The following is an 18,037-nucleotide window of genomic DNA, read 5'->3' as shown; positions in this document are numbered from 1 at the left end:
ATATTTACCACTACATATAGCTATTCAAGAATAAATTGTGTGTGTGTGTTTGTTTAGAATAAAAATAAAATAAAAAAAAAGTGGTTGTAGAGGAAACCCATCCACCCCAAACCTTATCAAATTTGGGAGGTACAACGCTGTTAGACTAGGTGAAGTCCTTGCATAGAATAACAGTGTGGAGAATGTAAATGGCATTTGTGGGAGCTTTTAGTAGTTTCACTTCTTATTGACCTCTTGAGAAAAGAGAGAAGAGCTCAACAAAGTTTAGGTTATAGGAGAGACAAATAATGGACTGTTTCTTTATATTATCTGTACATAAATATATGTATTTCATATAGTTGTGAACATGTGTAATGTTTTCTTCTTGCAGATTATTTTGTCTCAATGAGGATGTTGGAGAGCCTAGACTGCAGCGCTACTGTGTCTGGCCAGGATATGTGGTCTGAGATTTGTCCATGTGCTCCTGACGCACAGGAACTAAGTCCTGAAGAAACCTTTTCGGACTCCTTTCTGGACCCGATTACCGATGAACTCAACCCTGACAATAACAGAAGTGAATCTGAACTTAACTGTCACAATTTTAGTGAAAAACCGTGGGCTCCATTACAAGACTCTGAAGTATACTTGGCATCTCTAGGTTAGTAGATATGAAGTTGTCCACTGATATAGTTATTCTGTTCTTTGGTATACTTTTAGAATTTCCAGCAGTCGCGTATATTTAAATTGGTAGCACATACATTTAAAATCAGCATAAAGAAAACTGTACAGATGTACTTCATTCAAGCCTGAACATTTTCCATAGAAACACAGCCTATCTTCTGGTAGTTTTCTTTTCATAGTTACATAGTTGTTAAATGAAGACACATCCATCCAGTTCAACTTGTGTGCGCATAAGTTACTATGAATTCCCATATTCCTGTATATTGTGTTTACCTGAGAAACCCATCTAATCGTTTTTTAAAACACTGTGTGTTCCACATCTCTAAAAGTAAAAAACGCCTTATGCAATTTAAGATTGAGCTTCTTCCCATCTAACTTAACTGTGTGATCTTCTTCAGAGACCTTAGATTAAACAGTTTTTCTCCTGATGCTACAATCTCCATTAAAAGAATCACAATTGTATATGTCACAGGAATGTCCCATTATAATTACAAAGGCTGTGGTCTATCAGACATTTAGTGCAGGCTGAGTTGGGAAAGGTTATGGTTCTATCCACAATCATCCTGAAAGCCTCGATTTAAAGTGGTTCTAAAGCCAAAATGTGTTTTTTTTTCTTTCATTCATTGACTGACACAGCATCTTCATCTTGACCTTAGGGTTATATCTCCCCTTTAGGAGAGGACTAGGCAGAACATGTTAAAAACAGCAAAACTGCACAGTACCGCCCCGGGGGTGGTTCTACTGGCTATATCCCCTCACACTGCATCCAGCAGCTCAGTTTTTTTCTGCCTAGTGTAGAAGGACCTGGCTCCCGGTGCAACCATTGGTCCTGGGAATTCTTTCTTTCTGCATTTTTGATTCCTGTGATCTACAATCAACAGCTGGGCTGGGTGACAGACAGGATAATATAGATCTTGGTAGTCTTCCCCAGCCTGGCCATCGAACGTGAGCTGACCTTAGCTACGTGCTGGGTCAGCCACGAGATGCCCCGTCTGATCCAGGGGCAGCCGGTGAGCTATATGCTCCGGAGCACACATATGACCGGGCTATTGCTGTCCGTGTCAGTGTTCTGTGGCAGATAGCCACTCCATACTGCTCGGGTGATGGGTCTGTCCATGGAATGCGTCCAGCAGTCCCTACAGGAGGGGTAAGTATAGTGCCACCTGTCTCAGCAGGATAGAGCAGCTGGGCATTCCCTGGGAGGTCGACTTGGGGGTCTCTCACTCTCCCTTTGTTCTCTCCCTGTCCCTTCCCTCCTCCCCATGCTATGGGCCACTCTGTGACTGGGCACATGGGGGTGCAGTGCACGTACCTGGCCGGGGGTCCCCTGGGGGGGCTCTGGGTCCTTACAGGGGGCTGCGCTGGGTGTTGGGGGTCCACTCGTCCTCTTCCCTGTTTCCCTGTGAGGCCTTGACCATTTTTCTGTAGCCACAGCCAGTTTTTTTTTTGCCCATTTTCTGGAAGTCCGGCGGCCATTTTCCCGGCGCCCTCAGGCGTTTTTTGCTGAGGCGGCTGGTGGCCATTTTCTAGTAGCCGCAGCTTGTTTTTGCCTCTAGGACTGGGTGCTTGTTTCCTTCTAGAATAGTGCACTTTTTACACACACCGTGGGGGACACAGGGGAGAGCGGACAGCAGCAGCACAGTACCTGGGTAAGGGTGGTGAGTCCTGTGGGGAGCCCCTCAGTCTGTGGCAGATAGGAGGGTGGACATTTTGTGTGACTTGCCTTAGGTCCCTAAGTGGTAACAGGCAAGTGTGGGTCAGCATGGCGTCAGAAGCTGGCACTTCTTCCCCAGATATCCCTGTTATGGCAACCAGTTCCCCTGCACCTGCGGTGCCTATGGATGCTCTGTCGGCGTTCCTGGAGCCCTTTGTTGCCAGGGTGGAAGTAGCGTGCGGGTGCAAGGGGGCTAAAAAATGCCCCCACCATCTTCTGGGGAAAGCTCTGATTCAGACTCGGGCCCCGCTGTGGCAGTTGGCCTCTGTTCTGACATGTCAGAGGATGCAGAGCAGGATGTCCGGACAGTGAGAATGACTCCGTGTCAGCACAGGAAAAAACGCTTGTAGGAGCACTTATCACAGCGGTACAGGATACCCTAAAGATGGAGGATACGGCGGGGGCATCTACAGAGGTGTCAGTCTCTTTTGGGTCCCAAAGCTGGCACGCACGGCTAAGGTGTTTTCTTACCCAACTTATTTTGATAAGTTTATTTACAAGGAGTGGGAAGACCATGGCGTGCCTTTTCAGTCCCGAAACGCATGGTGGTGCGTTACCCCTTTGAGGAGAGTTTCCTGAAAAAATGGACATCTCCGCCGGTTGTTGACTCGCCAACCCCCCCGGATATCCAGGTTAAATAAAGTAACCAATTCCGGTGGAAGGGGCTTTAAAGGACCCTGCAGACAGGAGGGCCGAGGCGGTTGTCCGGTCCATGTTTACGGTGGTGGGGTCAGCATTGCGGCCAGTGTTGGCCACGGCCCTGGTGTCACAGACGCTCACTGAATGGGCTAAATTGTTGCACCGAGAGTTGGAGAAGCAACAGGTTTCCCCCGGTCTGCATGGAACTGGTGGACCAGTTGGTGCATGGCCTTAAGTATGTCTGATGCGGCCTTAGATGCAGTAGTGCTACGTTGCCTGATTTGGCTGAAATGCTGATCTGCGGACCAGGCATCTAAGAAAGCACTGGCGTATTTGCCCTTCCAGGGAGAGAGGCTATTTTGGAGCCTCGCTGGATGACATTATTAAGAATGTTACTGGGGGTAAGAGTACGTTGCTCCCACAGTCCAGGAAAGGCAAGGAGCCGCGCTGTAGGCAAGGGCCCTCCTTTTCTGCTCAGAAGCGGATTCTTCGTCTGCCCGGGTTGGCAGGTAAGCGTTCCCAGTCCGACAAGGTGCCCGCTGAGGGACGAAATCGTCCCTGGTTTCGCAAGCCGAACAAGCCTGCGAGCAAATCTGTTACCGCATGAAGGTTTGCCCCTGCCCGACTCTCGGGTGGGGGGTCGCCTTCTGGAGTTTGCAGCTCAGTCGACCTCCCTACTTTCCGACCAATGGGTCTGTGAACTGGTTTCCTCAGGATATAAGATTTTCTTTCTTGTCCGCCAAACTGATTTTTTTCCCTCCAACCTTCATCTCCGTCCGGCTCGTCGGGAAGCCCTGTTCGGAGCAGTACAGGACCTGCTGCTGCACGGGGTGATAGTGCATGTACCGACACCAGAAAGGTTTCAGGGATTCTACTCCAATCTGTTTGTAGTCCTAAAGAAAGAAGGGGTCCGTCCGGTCCTGGATCTAAAGGCCCACAACAGCTTTGTGAAAGTACAAAAGGTCAGGATGGAGTCAAGTTTGCTCGGTGGTCGCTGCACTCAGTGTGATTTTCTGGCGTCCCTGGACATCAAGGACACATACTTGCATGTCCCCATATGCATCAAGCATCAGAGGTTTCTGTGATTTGTGGTCGGGGACGAGCACTACCAATTTGTAGCTCTCCCTTTTGGCCTGGCATTGGCACCAAGGTGCTAGCCCCAATTTTGGCTTTGCTAAGGCAGCGAGGGGTCACAATCATGGATTACCTGGGCGACCTCCTTCTGAGGGCAGCTTCCTCCTCAGAATTAAGGGAGGATGTGAGAATCACCATGCAAACTCTTCGGGAGTTTGGTTGGGTACTGAACCTACATAATTCGGTGTTGGTGCCGACTCAACACCTGGAGTACCTGGGCTTGCTTCTGGAATCCTCAGAGGTGAGCGTCTTTCTCCCTTCGGACAAGCTGCAGGCTCTTCAAGCTGTGGTGAAATTGTTGGTGTCCTGCTGGTGGTCATCGCTGTGTATTTTCCTTGAGTCCTGGGTCTCATGGTAGCCACTTTCGAGGTGGTACCGTATGCTCAATTCCACACTCGAGCCTTGCAAAAGGAGATCCTGTCCAAATGGGACAAGTCTCCATTGTCCCTGGATTGTCAAATTTTGGGTGAGCCAGCTGGGCTGGGTCAGGGATTCCCTGCTCTGGTGGCTGAGGTCGCCGGCGCTTCTTTCCGGGAAGTCGTTCCTTCCTCTTCATTGGACAGTGATCACAACGGACGCCAGCCTGACCGGTTGGGGGGGTGAGTTTGGGGCGTACATTCAGCCCAGGATCGCTGAACACAGGAAGAATCCCGCCTGCTGAGCAATGTACTGGAACTTTGGGCAATAAGGCGGTGCCTCTCCACATGATCACAGAGGCTGCAGGGGTGTCCGGTCAAGATCCAGTCGGACAACATATGTCAACCATCAAGGAGGAACAAGGAGCTCGGATGCAGCACTGAAAGGTCGCTCACATCCTGTGGTGGGCAGAGTGGCACGTGCCGGCTCTGTCAGCCGTGTGCATTCCGAGTGTAGAAAACTGGCAAGCGGACTACCAAAGTCGTCAGATGCTAGACCAAGGGGAATGGACGCTACATCCGGATGTATTTTGGCTCCTTTGCCTAAGGTGGGGAACGCCAGATGTGGATCTCCTGACTTCTCGACTCAGAAGGTAGAGGTTTGTGGGTTTGTGGCCAGGCCAAAAGATTCCTGGGCGGACACGGCAGACGTGTTGGTGGCTCCATGGGGGCATTATCGGCTGATTTATGCCTTCTCACCCCTCCCCCCCACTAAAACTTTTACCATGTCTGCTTCGCCGAGTGGGGGCCGATGGGATGCATGTGATTCTGATTGGCCTTGGCGTCCGTGGTACGCCGACATAGTATGAATGGTGGCGGATGTTCCTTGGCAGCTGCCGATGCGAGAGGACCTTCTGTCACAAGGTCCTATACTTCATCCTGCTTTACCGTCACTGGCTTTAACGGCATGGCTGTTGAAAGACAGGTGCTATGGGACCAAGGTCTGTCGGATTCGGTAATCTCCACTATGCTGAGGGCATGGAAGTCCTCTTCTCTGAAGATTTATCATTGTACGTGGAAGGTCTAAATCTCCATGTGTGAGGAGATGGGATGGCACCACACACATACTCAGTTTCCAGGATCCTTCTGTTTTTGCAGCGAGGAGTGGATCAGAAACTTGCCTTAAAGTGGTTGTAAACCCTTACAACACACTTTGACCTACAGTTAAGCCTAGATTAAGGCTTACCTGTAGGTCCAAGAAATATCTCCTAAACCTACACGGTTTAGGAGATATTTGCCTAAAGACAGGCAATGCTGTCTACGGCGCATGCATAGTAGTCCATTATGCTTTGCCTTTGCAGGGAATGAAAGAGGAATAAACTCATCAGGGTTTACTGCCTCTTTAAGCACCATTAAGGGGCAGATATCATCTTTTGGCTTTTTTTCAGTGACCCTTGGCAACTCATTCATTGATGAGTATGTTTTTTCAGGGGGTTCGCCATGTGGCCCCTCTGGTTCGACCACCGCTGCCTCCGTTCGATTTTAATCTGGTGCACTCGGTGCTTCAGAAGTAGCTGTTTGAAAACATTAGGGAGATCCCCTTATTGACACTCTCTCTCAGAAAGTAGTCTGTCTAGTGGCTATTACATCTGCCAGGAGGGTTTCTGAGTTGGCGGCCTTGTCATGCAAGTCTCCCTACTTGATCCTGCACAAGGATAAGGTGTTGCTGCCCACAGCCTTCGTTTCTTCCGAAGGTTGTTTTTTGGCTTTTCATCTAAATGAGGGCATTGTGCTTCCATCCTTATGTCTTCGGTCATCGCACCCCAAGAGGTTGCTTTGCATTCCTTGGACGTGGTCCGGGCTCTGCGGGTGTATCTGTCTGCTGTGGCTCCTTTTCAGAGTCCGGACTCTGTATCCGTGGCTGGTCCGAAGAAGGGCCTGGCAGTCTTGTTGTCCACCATTTCTGTGGATCAGACAGATTGAGGTTCAGGCTTATGCCATAAGGGGCGGCACCTCCCTTTCCTGTCACGGCACATTCTACCAGGGCAATTGGTGCCTCTTGGGCTTTCTAACATCAAGCATTTGTTTCTTAGGTGTGTAAGGCGGCAACCTGGTCGTCCATTCATTTTCACTAAATTTTACAAGGTTGATGTGGGTGCATCTACGGATGCTTGCTTCAGCAGCAAGGTTTTGCAGACGGTTGTTTAAGGTTGCAACTCCTCCGTTGAGGAGCTCTGGTTGTTATGGCTAGAGTTACTCTCTTGCTGTTCCCACCCCTCGTGGGTTTTTTTATTATTTTTTTCACTTCTTGGGGACGTCCCTAAGGTCAAGGTGAAGATGCTGTGTCCATCAATGAATAAAAGAGAAAATAGGATTTTTGTACTCGCGTAAAATCCTTTTCTCTGAAGTTCATTGACAGACACAGCACCCACCCCTCCTATTTTATGTTTGTACTGCTTTTGACAAACTGAGCTGCTGGATGCAGTGTGAGGGGTTATAGCCAGTAGGACCGCCCCCTGGTCAGTACTGTGCAGTTTTGCTGTTTTTAACATGTTCTGCCTAGCCCTCTCCTAAAGGGGTGATATAACTCGAAGGTCAAGATGAAGATGCAGTGTCGGTCAATGAACTTCAGAGAAAAGGATTTTATGATGAGTACAAAAATCCTTTTTTTTTTTTCCCCCTAATGCATTCCCCTCATTAAAGTGGATCAAAACCCTCACGTATACCCAGTGAAGTGAGCAGCCCCAGATGGAACCATTCTCCCCCACATATGTTTTATATGTATATATGCTGTCTTCAGGCTTAATATATGGTTTAGAAAGTTCAGATCGTTTTAGATTTTTCACTTCCTGGTCAGCACTGCAGTGAAGCTTGGGCATACAGCCAAAACAGCTGACTGGAGGAAAGGAACACACCCCCTCTCCCCATAGGTAGAGCCTTTTACACATTTTCCTTGAATCGTTCAGCATACTGCTAATAACATCCTCCCCAGCACAAAACTCAGGCTGTAAATATTTATTTGGGTCCTCAATCGATCCAGAGCTGTGCATGGCCGAGTCTCTTCTCTCCTCTCTCTTCACACCAGGGACTCTTGCAGGAGCCATTGGGTCCTGCTATTAATCCAAATGCTCTGAGGAGGAAGCGGGTGGGGTCAAGCTGCACTGTGTCCCTAATGGAGCGTGGCTCCATAGATACATACAGCTTGGAAGCGAGCACATGTGTGCCCCCATAGCAAGCGGTTTTCTATGGGGTCACACGGAAAAGAGGAGGAGCCAGGAGCATTTGAGGGGAGACACCAGAAGAGCAAGTGCAGTCCGCTCTGTGCAATAGCTATGCACAGAATAGGTGAGTATAACCTCGCCATTAACACTTTAATCAGCTGCTACAGGACATAAAACTCACAATAAAATAAGTAGACTAAAACTAGTTGCTTGTCTTGTATCCATGCATTCATTCAAAATTAAGGTCCTGTTTGGTAGGTTTCTGTAATTGCTGGACTATTTATAAGCACTGAAGTGTATTTTAAGTTTGCCATGGTTATAGGAGAACCCAGCCCCCTGTTAAACAAGGCAAGAATATTTTCCTCTAGGTCACCTCACGATCTCCAGGCAGTTTTGAGTTTTTGGCTTAACCCTACCTGCACCCCTCTTGAATTTTTATTTAAATTTTTTTGTCTGTCATAAGCAAATAGTTTTTATGTCATCTCATATTTTTAATATCCTCTCTTCTCCACCCCGCGAGGCTGGAGAAGTCTGCAGGGCACATCTATGTGCTAATCCCTGCAGAAATGGTGGAAGTGCTGGGTTGCCCAGCACACAAATAATTGGCTAGGGTGACCTGTTTCTTCAGCTGAAAGGAAATGGGATCTACTTGATGAAATAAAGCGAGTACACCCCTCACATTTTTGTAAATATGTAATATCTTTTCATGTGCCAACACTGAAGAAATTACACTTTGCTACAATGTGAGTGTACAGCTTGTATAACAGTGTCCCTTCAAAATAACTCAACACACAGCCATTAACCACTTAACAACTGGCCCATAGCCGAATGGTGGCTACAGGGCGGTTGTTTAACTCTGAGAGGCCGCCATATGACGTCCTCCCAGAAATCCGCTCAGAATTCCACAGGACCCGGCGCATCATGGATCACTGTAAACGGCCGTTCATCGTGGCCGTTTACCACGTGATCGCTCCATCAAATGACGGAGTGATCACTTGTAAACAAACCGGCATCATGTTATGACGCCGGTTTCTCCCTCCCCTCTCTGTACCGATTGGTACAGCGGAGGGGGAGTAGATCGGTGTCAGCAGCGCTGTGGGCTGCATCTGCAGTGCCCACATCGCTGATCACCGACAATTAACCCCTCAATACCCTGCCAATACTCTGCAATACCAGCTAATACTCTGCAGTACAATTCCAGCCAATACTCTGCGATACCTTGCCATACCCTGCCATACTCTGCGATACCCTGCCATAAATCAAAAAATTTCAAACTAAAATAAAGTAAAATAAAATGAACAATAAAAAAAATAATAATTTAAAGCGCCCCTGTCCCCATGTGCTCGCATGCAGAAGCAAACGCATATGTAAGTCCTGCCCACATATGAAAACTGTGTTCAAACCACACGTGTGCGGTATCGTTGCGAACGTTAGAGTGAGAGCAATAATTCTAGCCCTAGACCTCCTCTGTAACTCAAAACATGTAACCAGTAAAAAAATGTAAAGCGTCGCCTATGGGGATTTTTAAGTATCGACGTTCGGCGCCATTCCACGAGCATGTGCAATTTTGAAGAGTGACATGTTGGGTATCCATTTACTCGGCGTAACTTCATCTTTCACATTATGCAAAAATTGGGCTAACTTTACTGTTTTTTTTTTTTTTTAAAGCACAAAAAAACGCGTTCAAAAAATTGCTGCGCAAATACCGTGCAAGATAAAAAGTTGCAACGACCACCATTGTATTCTCTAGGGTCTTTGCTAAAAAAACATATATAAAGTTTTGGGGTTCTATGTCATTTTCTAGCAAATAAATGATGATTTTTTCATGTAGGAGAGAAATGTTAGAATTGGTCTGGGTGCTCCAGAATACCTGATGGTGCTCCCTGCATGTCGGACCACTGTATGTGGCCACGCTGTGTAAAAGTCTCACACATGTGGTATTGCCATACTCGGGAGTAATAGCAGAATGTGTTTTGGGGTGTAATTTGTGGTATGCATATGCTGTGTATGAGAAATAAACTGATATGACAATTTTGTGAAAAAAAAAAAAAAGTAAAAAAAATCTTGATTTTGCAAAGAATTGTGGGAAAAAATGTGGGAAAAAATGACAACTTCAAAAAACTCATCATGCCTCTTACTAAATACCTTGGAATGTCTTCTTTCCAAAAAGCAGTCATTTGGGGGGTATTTGTACTTTTTATGGCATGTTAGGGTCTCAAGAATTGAAATAGGCCGCCAGTCCTTCAGGTGTGATCAATTTTCAGATATTGGCACCATAGCTTGTGGACTCTTTCACAAAGACCAAATAATATCCACCAATTTGTACTTATTTTTACCAAAGATATGTAGTGGTATAAATTTTGGCCAAAATCTGCTTAATTTTATAACAGAAACGAAGAAAAATTAATTTTTTTTTTTTTTTTTTTTACAGAATTCTGTCTTTTTTTTTCTTTTATAGCACAAAAAATAAAAAAGCCAACGGTGATTATATACCACCAAAAGAAAGCTCTATTTGTGTGAAAAAAAAAAAAAAAATGTCATATGGGTACAGTGTTTCAAAATGTGAGAGCACCGAAAGCTGAAAATTGGTCTGGTTATTAAGGGTGTTTAAGTGCCCAGTGGTCAAGTGGTTAATGTTTAACCTCCCTGGCGGTATGATTATTTCTGATTTTAGGTGCTGAAAGTGGTACAATTATTTTGCATGAAAATTTGGTGTTTTATATTGTAGTCTTGTAATTCTTAGGAATAACTCACTTAACTCTGTCCAAACCAGAGTCTAGCAGACATCCCGGGTATAATAAAGTTTGAAAAATGAAATCATAAATTATAATATAATAAATAACTATAAATAATTATACCAAATAATAATAAAACAATAATAAAAAATATTCAATAATGTAATCAAATCAAAAACACTGAAATTTGCTCAGTTGCAGAATTGTCACTGTCATTACTTTTCAGTATTTGATGACGGATCTCCCCACAAATCACTATCCCTCAATTCTGTGAGTGATTCTAATTTATTATCGCTGTTTTTTAGCTGCTTTAAAATCATTTTTGATGTAAAGGGACAGTTTTGGTTGCTCGTACAGCGGGGGGACATCGCTGGATCCAGGGGACAAGGTAAGTAACCTCTCCCTGCATTCAGCAATGCGGTCCCGAGTCTGGCTCGGGGATACCACTTTTGGTATAAAATCTCCACCCCGAGCCAGACTCTGGAATACCACCAGGGAGGTTAAACCGCTGGCAACAAAAGTGAGTACACCCCTAAATGAAAATGTCCAAATTTGCCCCCAATTGTCAATATTTTGTGTGGCCACCATTTATTTTCCAGTACTGCCTTAATCCTCTTGGGCATGGAGTTCACTAGAGCTTCACAGGTTGCCACTGAAGTCCTCTTCCACTCCTCCATGACGACATCACTGAGCTGGTGGATGTTAGAGACCTTGTACTCCTCCACCTTTTGTTCTGAAGATGCCCCACAGATGTGCAATAGGGTTTGGGTCTGGAGACATGATTGGCCAGTCCATCACCTTTATCCTCAGATTCTTTAGCAAGGAAGGGTTCGTCTTGGAGGTGTGTTTGGGGTCATTATTATGTTGGAATACTGCCCTGCAGCCCAGTCTCCGAAGAGAAGGGATCATGCTCTGCTTCAGTATTTCACATTACATGTTGACATTCATGGTTCCCTCAATGAACTGTAGCTCCCCAGTGCCAGCAGCACTCGTGAAGCCCCAGACTGCATCTTATGGAGCGAAAAATACTGTGTGTGTGTGTGTGTGTGTGTGTGTGTGTGTATGTATATATGTTCATTTACTTTTTGTAGGTTATGAGACACAAAACCACAGTATTTACTGATGGGTTATATAGGCACCACTAGGTGATGGACATTGGCACACCCTAGACAGAAAGTTTAGCTCCCTATATAACCCCTCCCCTTACTGGGAGTACCTCAGTTTTTTTCGCCAGTGTCTTAGGTGTTGGTCATGAGTAAAGATGTGCTGTGCTGAGCTCCGCTTGAATATTCCTTACTGGGGTAAGCCATGCAACCAGATCCATTCAAAGTGTCTTTTTCAGACCGAATTGAATGGTACCCGGGCCTCGTGTCCAAAGAAATTAGGTTTTACCTGTAAAGCTTTTCTTTTTAGAGAGCTGGACCCCGGGATCCAGTATTTATTTTTATTTTTTTCAGCCATATTCCTGGTGAGGTGCTTTACAGGTCCAGAGTTGCGGATCCCACGATAAAAAGGGGGCCTCAGTCCCTGAATATTTTTCTAAATGGAGCCCACTGTGAGGTGAAAGTTGGGTCTGTTACAACAGAACCCTGAAGCTGGAAAAGGTAAGGATTTTGTTTCTCATTCTTGTGGGTTTTCTCCTTTAAGTAAATGTATGCTATGCCTAAAGTCACCAAAGGGAACTGTCAAGAGCATACCTTTCCATGCTTGTCAGTCTCGTTTGTGTCCAAGCTGCACGCTTCTCTGAGCCCATGCTCCAGGTAGGATGTGGGGGGGTGGTTCTCTTTGGGATTGTCCCCCCACAGCTTCCTTCAGGCTAAGAAGCCATGTGTTAGTCAGCGGTATGCCTCCCCTCCATGTGCAATCCGATTAGGATGGGAGCCCTCGGGTCGCGTGGGAAAAGCAGTCTTTTTTTTTTTTTTTTTTAAAGATGGGGGGGGGTCGGAAAGGGGTGGTCGGAGGAGGGAGCTTTAGCGCGTCATCGGCGTTGGTTTAACGCCCACAACGCAGGCTATAGAAGCTATAAAGTGCCCTCTTTTGCAGGTGCACACAGCTTAAGGAGGGGCACAGAGCAGAGTGTGGGTGGCACAGGCATTCCCAGGCAAACACTTAGTATCAGACTGAGCCTTGATAGCAGTGGCAGCTGCTGGACCATTTCTGGTAGTACCTCTGCATTTTATGCATGGCACTATGGCAGAAGGGGAGGTACAAATACCCAGAGAAATAGGGGCATAAAGGGATCTCCCTCAGGCTCTGAGGACCTCCCCTCTGCAGCACCCCCCCCCCCCCCCGAAAGACATGAGGAGGCTGGCCAGGGTGAGCCATCAGGGGCTGCAACTGCTTCTGGCATTTCAGCCCCTGTATATATTACTCAGGAGGTTTTTTCCTTAACCATAAGTGGATTCAGAGAAAAGATTAATGGCGTTAATCGCATCTTCACAGAGGGGAAGAAAACGCATTAGGTCTCCGTCTACCACCCAGGACCCTCAAACAGAGGAACTCTGGGAAAGGGGAGACAAATCCCCCTCAGAGGACAGGGATGAGACTGATGCCTCCTCTTCTGAGGAATCAAGTGGGAAAGGACCCTCTTCAGCTTCACATGAGAAATTGCTGGTGCAAACTCTTGCTGAAATGGTTTGCGCCCCATTTTAAGTTACCCGTAACTAAGTCGGTTGAAAACCCATGTCTTGTTTGGGTTCACTGAAGCCTCCTCAAACTGCACATGCCTTTCCTGTTAATTTTTTGCTGGAAAAGCTTATTTATTCTGAGTGGGATCACCCAGATAAACATTTTTTTCCCTCCTAAAAAGTTTTCAACACTTTTATCCTATGGAGGAAAAATTCACAAAGATGTGGGGTATACCGGCAATTGACGCCGCTATATCCTCTGTGAATGAAAGTCGGACTTGTCCTGTTGACAATGCTCAAATACTTAGGGATCCAACCAATTAAAAAATTGGAATTCCTGTTAAACATTTTTTCCTTGGCAGGTTCAGTAGCTCAACCTGCAGTGGCAGCAACTGGAGTATGTCAATCTTTGAGAGACCATTTGAAACAGGTGCTCAAGGTTTTCACTGAACAGCAGGCCCGGGATTAGGCCAACCTGCCAGATGCTTTGTGTTTTGCAGTTGATGCAATCGGAGATTCTATCCTCGAGACCTTTCGCCTTACGCTTGGGTTGATGCATATGCATAGAATCTTATGGTTGAAAAATTGGTCAGCCGAAATGCCTTTTAAAAAGCTCCTGGCTGGTTTTCCCTTCCTTGGTGCAAGGCTGTTTGGGGAGGATTTGGACAATTATATCCAAAAAATCTCTAGTGGGCAAAAGTACCCCTTTTGCCAGTTAAGAAAAGGAGTAAATGTCCTCATTTAAATGGGCTCTTTCTTCCAGTGCCAGGGGCATCAGCCTCCAGGCAGTCACGACGACCTCCACCGTCAAGCTCAAGAGGTAAAACTCAGTCAACACCAGGGACAAAAGAAGTCCCAGGGAAGGAAATCTACAAGACCGAATGCTAAGGCCTCTTTAAGAAGGGGCACCCCCGCTCGTTCGAGTGGGGGGGGGGGAGACTGCTACAGTTCTAAAGGGTCTAGCAGGAGGATTTTAAGGACAGATGGGTGGTCTTCACAATAACTAGGTTACAAACTAGAGTTACAAGAATTCCTGTTTCCTCGGATCAAATGTTCCCAAAGACCCAGAGAAAAAGGTCTCTCAAGCGTTGGAGCGGCTTTTGTCGCAAAAACTAATCGTTGTAGTTCCCATGCAAGAGCAGGGATTGGGGTTTGAATAAAACCTTTTCACTGTGCCAAAGCCAAATGGAGATGTCAGACCCATTTTAGATCTCAAAGATCTAAACCGGTTCTTAAAAATTCTATCTTTTTTGCATGGAATCAACCCGATCAGTAGTCTCTCTCCTACAAGGAGGAGAACTTCTGGCATCAAATTACATCAACGATGCATACCTGCACGTACCTGATTTTCTCCTCTCATCAGAAATATCTGCATTTTGAAGTGGAAAAACTTCATTTTCAGTTTGTAGCTCTGCCTTTCGGTCTAGCTACTGCACCTCGGGTGTTCACAAATGTCCTAGCTCCGCCTCTGGCCAGATTAATGGCCCAGGGTATAACGGTTATAGCATACCTAGACGACCTACTCTTAATAGACCAGTCGGTAGCCCACTTAGACCAAAGCTTGGTCACCACAGTCAACTACCTGGAATACCTAGGTTGGGTCCTCAACGTGGAGAAGTCTTCTTTAAAACCAGTAAGAAGACTTGGAGTACTTGGGTCTGGTCATAGATACAACCCAGAAGAGGGTATTTTTACCTCAGGCAAAAATCGGTGCCATAAAGCAGCTGGCTCAGGTAGTCAGGGCAAAGAAGGGTCCTTCTATTCAACTTTGTATGAGGTTGTTGGGAAAGATGATGGCTTCTTTCGTTCCCTATGCTCAGTTTCATTGGAGACGGCTGCAAAGCGGTATCCTATCTGCCTGGAACAAGAAAGTCCAGGCGCTGGATTTTCCAATGCGCTTGTTACCAACAGTGCGTCAGAGCCTCAATTGGTGGTTGATACCCGAGAATCTGCGGAAAAGGAAATCCTTTTTATCAGTTACCTGGGAGGTGGTAACAACAGATTCCAACCTTTTGGGTTGGGGAGCAGTTCTGAAAGAGATGACTGTCCTAGGGAGATGGTCCAAATCCAAGAGGCCCTTACCCATCAACATTCTAGAGATTTGGGTGGTGTACCTAGCCCTAAATGCCTCGACATTCAGATTGCAGGGTTGTCCTGTCAGGATCCAATCCGACAATGCCACAGCAGTGGCTTGTATCAATCACCAAGGGGGCACCAGGATTTGTGCAGCCCAGGGAGAGCTAAACCAGATCCTAATCTGGGGAGAAAAGCATGTGCCGTGTAAATTGGCAATCTTCATTCCAGGGGTAGAGAACTGGCAGGCGGACTACTTGAGTCGCCAGCAGTTGTTCCCAGGGGAATGGTGTCTTCACCTCGACATCTTCCTGGCCGTATGCCAAAGATTGGGGATCCCGGATGTAGATCTATTTGCGTCCAGGTTCAACAACAAGATTGACAACTTTGTGTCAACAACAAGGGATCCATTTGCATGTGGGACAGATGCGTTGGTGACGCCGTGGCATCAGTTATAACTGATTAATGCATTCCCTCCTATTCTTCTGCTTCCATGACTGCTTCACAGGATCAAGCAGGAAAAGAAGTCTGTGCTTCTAGTGGCCCCAGCGTGGTCCAGAAGATCTTGGTATGCAGAAATAGTGAAGATGGCGGTAGGGTCTCCATGGATCCTACCACCACATCCAGACCTGCTATCGCAGGGACCAGTATTCCATCCTTACCAACACTAAATTTAACAGTTTGGCTATTGAAACCCACATTCTGAAGAGTTGTCTTTCAGGCCCAGTAATTTCTACCTTGATGCAAGGAAGCCATCTTTCAGAATCATTTGTTATTCAGTCTGGAAGGCATATGTCTCCTGGTGTGAATCCAGGGGATGGCATCCCAGAAAGTATGTCATAGCGATAATCCTTGCTTTTCTGCAAATGGGGTTAGAGATTAAGCTGGCCTTGAGTACTATCAAGGGCAAGGTCTCGGCCTTGTCCGTATTGTTTCAACATCCGCTTGCTTCACATTCTTTGGTCTGAAGCTTTACACAGAGGGTAACTTGGCTTAATCCACAGGAGCCCTCCTGAACCCTGGGAGTTGAATTTAGTTCTGTTGGCATTACTGAAGCAGCCTTTTGAGCCGATACAACATATTCCCTTGGTCCTTTTGACAAGGAAGATAATTTTTCTGGTAGCCATTTCTTCTGCAAGAAGGGTATCAGAATTGTTGGCTCTTTCTTGTAAAGAGCCATATTTAATTATGCACAAGAATAGAGTAGCATTATCCTCATCCTAGCTTTCTACCGAAGGTGGTTTCAGGTTTTCATCTAAACCAGGATATTGTTCTGCCTTCATTTTTTCCAGAACCCTGTTCTAAGGAAGAAAAGTCACTACATTCTCTGGATGTAGTGAGAGCGGTCAAAACTAGAGGTCGACCGATATGGGTTTTTCTCTGGCCGATGTTGATATTTAGAAATTGCGGCAGCCGATGGCTGATATATGATGCCGATTTTCTTTTTGGGCCGATATGTTAGGCCAATTTTTATTTTCCCTTTTTTTTATTTTTATTTTTTCCCTTCATCTCATAAAATCTAAGTTAGACACCTTTCACACTGGGGCGTTTTTCAGGCGATTTTGGGCTAAAAATAGTGCCTGTAAATTGCCTTCAAAACGGCTCCCCTGCAGTCTGTGTGAAAGCCCGAGTGCTTTCACAATGAAGAGATGCGCTGGCATGACGTTAAAAAAAAAAAAAATCCTGCAAGCAGCATCTTTGGAGCCGTGTATACCGCTCCTCCACCACTCCTGCCCATTGAAATGAATGGGCACCACTGCTGAAGCGCATGCAATGCGATTTTGCAGCAGTGCTTCACTGCCCCGCTAGCAGCCGAATAGCGGGGCTAAAATGACGGTAAATCGCTGCTAAAACTAGCAGCATTTTACCGTCAATGCCTGGCCGCTCCAGTGTGAAAGCAGCCTTAATAAGTAATGCAGAACATTTCTTACACATTTATTAAACAAAACAAACCTCCAATCAGTTCACTTGTATGTATAATTTGGATTAAAAAAAAAAACTATATATTAAATACACAAAAACAGGTACTCAAAACTTTTGGATGAAAAAAAAAAGGGCCAACTTTACTGTTTTCGTTTTTTTTAATCTGTGTATTTTTTCCAAAATAATTGCGTTTGAAAGGCCTCTGCGCAAATACCGTGTCACATAAAATATTGCAACAACCGCTATTTTATTCCCTAGGGTCTCTGCTAAAAATATATATATATATATATATATATATAATTTTTTGGGGGTTCTGAGTAATTTTCTAGCAGAAAATACAGGATTTTTACTTGTAAGCAACAAGTGTCAGAAAAGATTTAGTCTTTAAATGGTTAAACTGAGAACGCCTACAAGTTCAGTCCATTGAAGAAGAAACATTGTAGCTCTTTGATCTTTTCTTGGCCGCCTGCCCAGAGAGGAGGAAAGTCCTTCACTGATGTCTTCAGGCAACTTACATTGACTTCTATTACAGAAGTCTTTTGCAAGTCAAGCTGAATATGTAATCGGCTTTTTTATCAGCACAATCGGCCGATGCCGATTAATTAAAAAATGCCAAATATCGGCCGATATATTTGGAAGTGACTGCTCACATTCGCAAAACAAATGTTTTGTTTGTATTGCCTGAAGGTCCTAAAATTAGGACAGGCAGCGTCGAAATCTACCATTGCTAAATGGATTTGACAGGTAATTCTTCAAGCTTATGGTTTGAAGAGGAAAGTTCCACCTTTTCAAATCAAAGCGCACTCCACAAGGGCTGTTAGTGCTTCATGGGCAGTGCATCACCAGGCCTCCATGGCTCAAATCTGCAAGGCTGCAACTTGGTCTTCAGTCCAGATTCTATCGGGTGGATGTGAGAAGACATGAGGCTATCACCTTTGGGCACAATGTGCTGTAG

At 45.7% G+C, this 18,037-nt stretch overlaps 1 protein-coding gene across 1 annotated transcript in view; it reads left to right on the top strand.

The window, feature by feature from the left end:
• CCDC32 (coiled-coil domain containing 32) overlaps positions 1-18,037 on the top strand; it is an 87,918-nt gene that overhangs the window by 58,705 nt on the left and 11,176 nt on the right. Inside the window, exon 2 of the mRNA XM_077464892.1 lies at positions 371-637. Within this exon, the coding sequence (XP_077321018.1) occupies positions 385-637 (253 nt within the window). The 5' untranslated portion in view covers positions 371-384. The remainder of the gene's footprint in view (positions 1-370; positions 638-18,037) is intronic.

This window comes from Lithobates pipiens, unplaced genomic scaffold (assembly GCF_037356315.1).
Source record: "Lithobates pipiens isolate NorthernLeopardFrog02 unplaced genomic scaffold, aLitPip1_a1.2 Scaffold_30, whole genome shotgun sequence".
In the NCBI taxonomy this organism is placed as follows: Eukaryota; Metazoa; Chordata; class Amphibia; order Anura; family Ranidae; genus Lithobates; species Lithobates pipiens.
The sequence above is the reverse complement of the archived record's forward strand: the minus strand, read 5'-3'. Positions and strand labels throughout refer to the sequence as shown.